The sequence below is a fragment of the Chinchilla lanigera genome, unplaced genomic scaffold (assembly GCF_000276665.1).
Source record: "Chinchilla lanigera isolate Chin_1 unplaced genomic scaffold, ChiLan1.0 scaffold00074, whole genome shotgun sequence".
NCBI classification, from domain to species: Eukaryota; Metazoa; Chordata; class Mammalia; order Rodentia; family Chinchillidae; genus Chinchilla; species Chinchilla lanigera.
This window is the reverse complement of record NW_004955475.1, coordinates 10779198-10788435: the sequence shown is the minus strand read 5'-3', so window position 1 is coordinate 10788435 and position 9238 is coordinate 10779198. Positions and strand designations below refer to the sequence as shown.

The window sequence follows — 9238 nt, the reverse complement described above, 5'->3', positions numbered from 1 at the left end:
AAAGAAACTGGGGAGAAGGCTAGAAGTAGGGACTAGGTTCGGTGGAGAGGAGTCGGAGTCATTGTGTCAGCTGACTGGTGGCCCGTGGGGTGGGGAATGCGGGGCTTCCACGGAGTAAGGGGACAGCCTTCCCCGAGTGCGGCAGAAGGGCTTGCCGGTGTACCCAGAGGATGTGTGCCGCTCTCTCAAATGTAAGAAATTTCTCTATCATTTCCTGCCTCTCTAGGGAGAGTTGTCATTTTAATGGTTTAAAATCACAGGGAGGAGAGGAGGTATGTGGATTAGATCCCAGTAAAGCTATGAAAAATGAAAAACAAAGACAGCAATGAGAACAAAAAGCAGAAGAGAATGGCTCAGGGTCTTGTTTTGCCCAGCCAGGAGTGCAGCAGCTCCTCATCTGCAGCTTCAAATCACTCCTTTTTTGCCTTCTTCCTTTCTTGATCAGCAAAAAGCCAGTCACCCCAGCTCATCCAGGGGGAGGTCAGGGGTTGCAGGAGAAAGAACTTTGACAAACACACAGCCATGTCTTCATGTACTGTAAAATCCTGTTTAATGTGTAACATTTCAGGCAGAGTGAGGCCTTGGGGGCTGGAGATAGGGGCGGCCTTGAACAACCCCCACTCGTCTGCCTGCTCCTCCTTCCCTAATTCCCTCGCCCCAGATGTGCCTTTCTTTTCCTTGTGCTTGCTGCTGCTACCCTCCCTTCTCCACCCACACGGCCACGGCCACGGCACCCCTCCTCTACTCCACTTGCCCACATCCCTCCCCACTGATGTGACTCCAGAAATGGGGTACCTGACAGCACGGGTTAAAATTAGTTTCATCATTGGAGACGTTGTCAGAGCATCTCATCTCTTGTGCCCAATGGTCCCAGGGAGAGGGAGAGAGAAGAGGAAGGGGTGTAGGCAAGAAGACCTGCCCACACCCCCAGTCACCTTGAGCACTGGCATCAAGGTGGCCTCCAGCTTCCCACCCCTCCAGCTCCTCAGACAGAAGGCCCTGGGAGGAAAGGGAGGAGGGAGGACAGGAAGGTTCTGATGGGGTAATTCCTAGCAGGCCTAGGCCTGTGCACCAGCAGGGGAGAAGGAAGGGCAGGCCCAAGGCAGGGAGGGGGCGTGGGGCGGGAGGTTGCCTGGACCGTGGCATCAGCAGGCCGAGCAGCGGTCGCTCTTCTCGGCCAGCCCGGCCCCGGTGCCAGGGCTGCGGCGCAGTATGTCTTTCAGGGAGCCGTCCTGCTCGCTCAGCAGCTTGTTGATCTCATTCTGCTTGTATTCAGGTGAGAGGCGGTGGCCAAAGCCCGAGCCCTTGCGGGAGGGTGGATTGGAGCGGCGCTGTGCTCGGCGGGCACATGCCCGGATGATGAGGTACACCACCTCGGCCACATTGAGGATGATGCAGATGCCCGAGGCAGCCAGCATAAAGACAGTGAAGACGGTTTTCTCGGTGGGGCGGGACACAAAGCAGTCCACTGTGTTGGGACAGGGGTAGGCCTCACACTTGACTAGCCGCACCATGGCGTAGCCAGGGTAGAGCAGGTAGAAGACGTACATGAAGACAGCCTCGAATAGGAGCCTAAACACCACGCTGATGACATAGGTCCACCACAGTGTTCCTGAGATGTGCACCTTGTGCCTCTTCACTTCCTCCAGGTGTAGGGGGTCCCCGTGGCCCTCAAGCCGCAGCATTTTCTTTTCTATGTGCTGCTGGTGAGCCACGTGCATGGCCACAAGGAGAGCTGGGGTAGAAACTAAGATGAGCTGCAGGGACCACAGACGCACGTGGGAAATGGGGAAAAAGTGGTCGTAGCAGACACTGTTGCAGCCGGGCTGGAGGGTGTTGCAGATGAAAGAAGACTTCTCGTCACCCCACACGCTCTCTGCGGCCACCACCAGCACCATGATTCTGAAGATGAAGATGACCGACAGCCACACTCGACCAATGGCAGTAGAATGCCGGTTCACACCACTGAGCAAGGTGTACAGACCTGTCCAGTTCATCCTGCTTCATTCACACCTGCGAAGCACAAGGCACGAAGCAAAGTGTCAGAAAGCTGGGCCCCACCATGCTACTCGACCCACTCCCTCCTTCCAAGGGGCAGTGGCAGGAAGCGAGGGCCAGTCATAGCTTTCCCATCACCCCGGCTCCCCTGCCAAGCTCTCCTCCTCCTCATCCCCTCAGCTTGACTTCCCCGAGCCACGTTCATCCAACATTCTGTCCTCTCCAGTCCCTTTCTTTACCGGGCTCGTCTTCTTCTGCCATCAGCCACCCTCTGACTCCCCATTCCTACCTCCTTAACTCCGGACCTGGGGCAAACCGAACAGAGCTGTTACCTTGGGGAGCACCTGTTCCTGAGGCCACCCAGACAGGTCCCCTATGGTCTCATGTCTGTGGAGGGGGAGTGGTCCCTGAGTCCGCGCCTGCGTTGCAATTCATCACCGCCGGGTGCTGAGGAGTCATATGCTGCTTTATACCCAGTGTCTGCACAATGGGGCCTTTGTGGGCCTCTGAACAACGCCCTTTAGAATTCAGATCAAACGCCCTGACTTCCGCCCACCCTACACACAGAGCACTTGTGTCCTAGCGCCGGACACCCAGCCTGCACCCACCTGTTCTGTGCCCGCCCGGTCCATCGCCGCACCGGCGCCGTGGCCCCACCAGAAGAATGGCCACGGGGGGAGGGAGATGGAAGACAGGTGCATGGAAGAGGGGACCCCAGTGGGCCAGGAGGCTCTGGGCTGAGGCCCTCCCCGTGGCCCTATCAAAAACTTCAGGTCAGCAGAATGTTTCCTAGGCTTAGATCTCCTCCCGGGTGTGTGTGAGCTAGATGAGAGGAAAGGGAGCTTGGATTTACGAAGCTAGGACCTGCGCTAAGCATTTCCCCGTACACTTTTTCTTTCGTCTCAGTTAGGAAGCCTGTTAAGGCATTTTCCTGATGAGGAAGCTGAAGCTCAGATAACTCATTCACCCAACATCACAAGCTAGAAAGTGGGAGGGTCAGATGAAATACAAAAGTGTCTGAAGCAGAAATTCAGGCCGTTTCCACAGCAGATTCCGTGTGCCTTTGCAGATGGTGTCAGCAAAAGAAAAGGCGCGCCATAAAGAAAAGAAAGCAAAAGCTAACGTGACCCGTCCAAACTCAGGAAGCATGAAGGCTGTCTGGCTGCGAGCACATTCCAGTTCTAGTGCCATGGAGCAAATCCTGACCATCCCTCCTCCAGTTGTAGGAAAAGAAACTCCTAGAGGGGGTGGGTAGGTGGGCGCATGATGGGGACAAGCCAGGAGGAGAAAGTGAAAGGTCACCACGCAAACGGCAGGTTAGGCAAGAGTTACATAGCTTTAGGTCTGAATTCTGGTTCTTCACTTAATAAGACCTTGGGCTACTTATTGAACTTCTATGAGCTTGCTCACTTGTTTACAGATGGAGTTAATACTCAGGGTGGCTGGGTGTGGTGTTACACACCTGTAATCTCAGCTTTTAGGAGGCTGAGGCAGGAGGATCGCCACAGGTTCAAAGCTAGCCTGGGCTATGTAGTGAGTTCAAGGCCACGTGCTATGGAGTGAGATGCTGTCTCAAGAAACTAAAATACATACATACATACCTACATACATACAAACAGACAGACTACCGAGGGCAATGGTAAGGCTCCCTGAGGCCATCTGAAAAAGTTCTTAGCCCGGCTCATTTCATAGTTGGTAATTAAGGGTGATTTTTTTTGTTTTGTCTTTTTGTCTTTTTGAGTCAAGGTCTCATTATGTAATTCAGGCTGGCCTTAAACTCACTATGTAGCCCAGGCTGGCCTCAGACTTGATGTAATCCTCCTGTCTCACCCTCCCAAGTGCTGGGATTACAGAAGTGCACTACCATGTCCAGCCATCAAGGGTGTTGATGGCTTTCTAGGAGCTGGGCATGATGGTGCACACATGTAATCCCAGCACTCTGGAAGGCTGAGGCAGGAGGATCTCAAGTTTGGGCCCAGCCTGGGTGACTTCGTGAGACCATATCTCAAAATACAAAGTGAAGAAAAGGCTAGGGATGTAGTACAGAGCAGAAGACCCTGGGTTTGATCCCTAGCGTGTGTGTGTGTGTGTGTGTGTGTGTGTGTGTAGGGGGAGATACTTCTCAAGAAGATAAAACAGTGCTGCCTTTGGGGGTGCTAAATGGCCCGCCAAACCCAAGATCTCTCTTACTTCTCCCCCATGTTGTTGTTGACCTGCCCTCAATGTCAGGTGCTTTTAAACCTTCTGCTCTCAGGAGCTTGCCAGTTGCTCTAGGGAGGAAGTTCTCCTCTGTCCCTTAGGCAGGCAAAGAAAGCCTCTCCCCACTTCCCACCACTTCTGCCCTTCAATTGCCAGGACATGTGCTGGAAGCAGGGCACCAGCTGTGAGGATCACAGGCAGGCCCGGACTGGAGGAAATGCAGGTCAATGCCTGCCCCCGGTGTGCTCTGCAGCAAGGCCAGTGGGTCCTAAAGAAGCCCTGTGTTCAGTTCTGGGTGGACCTCTTTGCCACCACGGAAGGAAGGGGCAGGGTAACAGCAACTGGAAAAACTGAGGAATGTGGTAAAAAAAATTGGGGGAAGCTGGGTAAAGTACACCTGTAACCCCAGCACTCTGGGAGACTGAGGCAAGACGATCACAATTTTGAGCCTAGTTTTGGCAATTCAGCAATTTATCAAGACCGTGTTTTAAAATAAAAAAATTGAAAAAGAACTGGGGATGTAGTTCAGTAGTACACTGTGAAGGTTCAATCCCTCGTGCTGCAAAACAGAACAAAATAAAACATGGAGGGAAGAAGGGACAGTCTATAGGACAGAGTTTATGTCTCTAAACAACATTTCTTCATAATTTAGTTTATAAAAAAGGCCTTATTGAAAAAAAAAGAGAAAGAAAATAGCTGGTCTTGGTGGCATACACCTGTAATCCCAGTATTCGGGAGGCTGAGGCAGGAGGATCATTTCGAGTTCGAGACCAGCCTGGGCTACAAAGTGAGCTCAAGACCCTGTCTCAAAAAGAAAAAAAAAAAAAAAAAAAAGCCCTGATGCCAAGTGTAGTGGCACTTGCCTATAATTCCAGCACTGGGAAGGCTGAGCTAGGAGGATTGCTGCAAGTTCAAGGCCAGCCTAGGCTACATAGTAAGTTCAAGGTCGGCCTGAACTACATAGTGAGACTTTGCTTTAAAAAACAGCCTCAGTGAATTTGTAGTATGTGTCTAAATCAGCATGGGAGCCAGGTGTGGTGGCACATGCCTGTAATCCCACCACTGGGAAGGCTGAGGCAGGAGGATTGTCATCAGTTGAGACCAGCCTGGGCTACATAACCAAGTTCAATGCCAGCCTGCACTACATAGTGAGACCCTGTCTCAAAAAGAAAATCAGCTTGGGAAAGCAGAGGCATGGGTGTCCTTTCTCCCAAGCCTGGGATTTGGGAGCCAAAGCCGCTATAGGAGGCACTGTGGTTAGCTGCAAAGAAATCTTTCAATCAGTGAGATGTGTTAGACTCTCAACACAGGGGTAATTGTTAAGAATAACCATCCAGGGGGCTGGGGATTTAGCTCAGCGGCACAGCGCCTGCCTGGCAAGTGCGAGGTCGTGAGTTTGATTCCCGGTACCGGAAAAAAACAACAACAAAAAAGGGTAACCATCCACTGAACTCCTATTATGTACCGGGCCCTTGCACATGCACTCTCTTGTGATTTTCAGAACAAACCCATCACATAAGATGTTGCTTTTTTCATTTTCTTTTATGTTTGTTTTTTGAGACAGGGTCTTGCTATGTAGTTCCTCCTGGCCTTGAACTCAGTATCTAGTCCAGGTTGGCCTCCCTAGTGGCAATCTTCCTGCCTCTGCCTCTTGAGTGCTGACGACAGGCATGCACCACCATGCCTGGACTAGGATGTTACTTTTATCCTCCTGTCACGGAGGGAGAAACCGAGGCAAAAAAAGGTTAAAAAGACTTGCGTAAAGATCACACAATCAGCATATAACAGATCTAAGATTTGAGCCAGGTCAAGCCAATTCCAAAGCCTATTTTCTTTCCCATAAACTCTACTGCCTTGGATAGATTTATAACTTTTCTATCTAGATTTCTTTTTTAGGAATAAGGGTTTGCAAAACTGGTCAATCCTTTATATTCCTTTTACTCCTTCTCCTCTTTCCTATCAACTGACCCTTCCATTTTATTCTTATCTGGAGTTTTCCATTGCTTCCTAATTTGGTCTGAGTTTTTTCCCCCTTACTTTTCTCAAACTCCAAGGCGAACTGTAGCTGCTCTCTCTGTCCCTCAGTGGCGCCCCACAGACATCCTGGCTGCTCCTGAGTTTCTAAGTTTTTATAGTTCTCTGCCTCTTATCTTCTTGAGCTCTCTGGGACGTAGCCAATAGCTCCCTGTAGGGCCCCTAAGAATCCTTGTGTGGGCACTGGCCTTTCACTTTTTGCTTTCCCCTTTGAAAGGAGAAATGATCCCTACATCAACATCAATACGCCATGGGTTGCATTCAAAAAATATCCAAGGGAGTGACTTGATTTTGAAATCCAAACTGTTTCCCTGACTTTGGGTTAAAGTCCAGGTATTGATATGCTCTGTGTTGCTCAAGGTGTGCCTCACTCCCATGTTTAATCAGATAGGATTTCTCAGGCTTCTGATCCACCCCAGCACTCAAGCACAGTACAAAATTAAGAGATTGTCCTTAGTCCTTACGACAGTCCTGTTATGTTATTACCATTTTTCCGGCCAGGCAGTTATAGCTCAGAGAGTTTAGGTAACTTGTCTCAACGGCAAGCAACTCCAGCCCAGCAACTGCATTGGTAGAATCAAGTTCCAAATTTATTTTCCTCTGCTCTCAAAGCCTGTATACACAGCACTGCTTTAGGTGGCTCCTTTTTTAAAGGAGCCTACATTCTAACTTGAGACCAGGCCCATAGCTCAAAAACTTGTACTCGGGCCAGGGATGTAGCTCAGAGGCGCAGCATCTGCCTTGCAAGTGCAAGGTCCTGAGTTTGATTCCCAGTACAAAAAAAAACCACCCTGTACTCCTTCCTGTGTGGACTGGCACATGAACGTGCACGTGCATACACATACACATACACAGAGTACATTCGTTGTTTTTTTTTTGGTACTGGGACTTGAACTCAGGACCTTGTGCTTGCCAGGCAGGCACTTGTGCCATTGAGCTATAGCTCCAGCCCAGAGTGCATTCATCGAGTCTGTCTCTTTCTGTTCCCACTTCTGCCCCGTTCTTCCTTCCAACTACAGGAGAATCCTTGTGTTTGGGGTTGGAGGTTGGGGCAGAGAGGCCTAGCTGGGCTCAGACTCACATTCCCCCATTTCCCAGGCAGCCTATGGTCAGGGAGAGCCATGGGATCTGCTTCGAGATTTCCCTCTGAACTTCTGGCTGCCTTCATCAGTTTGGCAAGGTTAAAGGCAAATTCCTCTGGTTCCTTTTACCCGTGCTTACCTTCCCAGCCTCCCCTCCCCTCTACAGTATTTCAGTCATGAGACACAGCCTCCCGTCCCCATACGTATGCTGTGGCCGGCCTTGACCAGCCTAGCTCGTCTGCTTTTCTCTTTCTCTGTCCCGGCTGGGGTCTTTTTACTTGATCTTAGCCAAAAGGTCAAGAAGTGATGCAGTGGTCTTTTCAAAAAACTTCTGCTAGTGGCACCTCTTTTAGCACCTTTCCCCACCCACTCCTTCATCACCCACCTGACTTCCTGCTGCTCTCAACTTGGGCTTATGGGACGAGCCACCATGTACGCAATGTCTACTGTATGCTAAAAACTGAATGCTTATGAGCTCTCATCCTTACCACTCTGTGGGCCACGCGCTGTTGTTTTCAGTTCACAGACAAGGTGATGGCAACTCACAGAGAGTAACTTACCACCCGGTTGGTAAACAAGCGCCGGAACTCAGACTGGGAGTCCCGCTGGCCCCTCACCCAAGCCCAGGTCCCCTCCCCACTGCTGTGCACATCCTCATCTATACTTCTGTCCAGTGAAACTCTTCTTGTCTATATTCTCCTCTTGCTTCATTTTCTAAGTCCATGCCTTCTGCTGCGCCAGTCCCAACAGCTGGAATGAGTTTCAAACAGCTGGGGGCACCCCTCCTTTAAATCTCCAAACCTCCATTTACCCCAAGCTTAGCTCGACTCTGCCTGCCTCCTTCAAGAAAATGGAAACGTCCACGCCTAAATCCTCAGCCCTACTGGCTGGCTGTTTGTAGCCCACCAAGTACACTGTATTATTTACCCACCCACAGCCCACGTTGGGTGCATGCCTGGTTTGCCTTGTGATCAGGGAAGGAAAACAGCAGCTGGTATTACCCAACGGTCTCACTGAACCCTAACCCTGTGTGGCAAGTGTCTCAGAGAGAGGAATTTGGTTACCTTGTGTCAAGGGAGAGCCCTGTGGGGATGCAGGGAATCTGGCTTAGAAAAAAATGAGTACGCCAGGTGTGGTGGCACACACGTGTAATCCCAGCACTTGGGAGGCTGAGGCAGGAGAATCACCATGAGTTTTGAGGCCAGCCTGGGCTACATAGGGAGATCCTGTCCCCCGCCCCAAGAAAAAAGAGAAAGAAAGAAAGAAAGAAAGAAAGAAAGAAAGAAAGAAAGAGAGAAAGAAAGAAAGAGAGAAAGAAAAATGAGTGAGAGGAGAAACAACTTGGAGCTTGGAAAGACGTAAGAGTTGGAGGCTGCAGAAAGAAGCTAAGTAATCCTGGCACCCGGCAGGAGCAACCTCAGCCCTGCTCAGAGGGACGCATGCAAGGGATTCAAGCAGCTGAATCCTGAGGTTGAGACAGCCCGGATCCCGGCCTCTCCCCAGCCCCTAGTTCTACCTTCCCCCAGCCCCATGCCGCAGCAGCTCTCCCCAGCCCACCTCTGCCAGTCCCCAGGTCCCCTCCGCCAGTCCCCAGTCCTCACCTCTCCGACACTGCCACACCTGGCCGCCGCTGCCCTTTTCCAGAGACTGCAGGTGTGTGTGCCTTATGCCACTAGGTACTGTCAGCCCAGCCCAGGGGAGGGACAATGGGTGCAGGGCCTGAGCCAGAAATGGCCCACAGCCCAAGAGGAACCAGACAAACATTAACCAGCCCCACCTCCTCCAACACACAATCATTAAACAAGATTGATCTGCCTGAGTTCCCAATGGGGTTGGAGCCACCGAGCACACAGCCTCTGAGTTGCTACCCTGTCCCAGAGGCAAAGAAGCATCACTGTCACTCACGGTGCTCATATATGCCAGTC

General features: G+C 51.2%; 1 protein-coding gene across 2 annotated transcripts; it reads right to left on the bottom strand.

Moving 5' to 3' along the window:
- Nucleotides 1–525: 525 nt before the first annotated feature.
- On the bottom strand, nucleotides 526–9021 carry Gjb1 (gap junction protein, beta 1, 32kDa). 2 transcript variants are annotated; one of them, XM_005401654.1, is made up of 2 exons: nucleotides 8915–9021; nucleotides 526–2013 (listed from the first exon to the last, which is right to left on the bottom strand). In XM_005401654.1, the coding sequence occupies exon 2, from the start codon at nucleotides 1995–1997 to the stop codon at nucleotides 1146–1148; it is 852 nt and encodes a 283-aa protein (XP_005401711.1). In that variant the 5' UTR covers nucleotides 1998–2013; nucleotides 8915–9021; the 3' UTR covers nucleotides 526–1145. The 2 variants fall into 2 exon arrangements, with proteins under 2 accessions (XP_005401711.1, XP_005401712.1); XM_005401655.2 differs by lacking the exon at nucleotides 8915–9021 and adding an exon at nucleotides 2331–2440.
- Between the last annotated feature and the right edge of the window lie 217 nt (nucleotides 9022–9238).

What these genes read in the sequence shown, in the direction of transcription:
- Gjb1 (XM_005401654.1), bottom strand. Translation starts at nt 1,997, where the DNA reads ATGAACTGGACAGGTCTGTACACCTTGCTCAGTGGTGTGAACCGGCAT.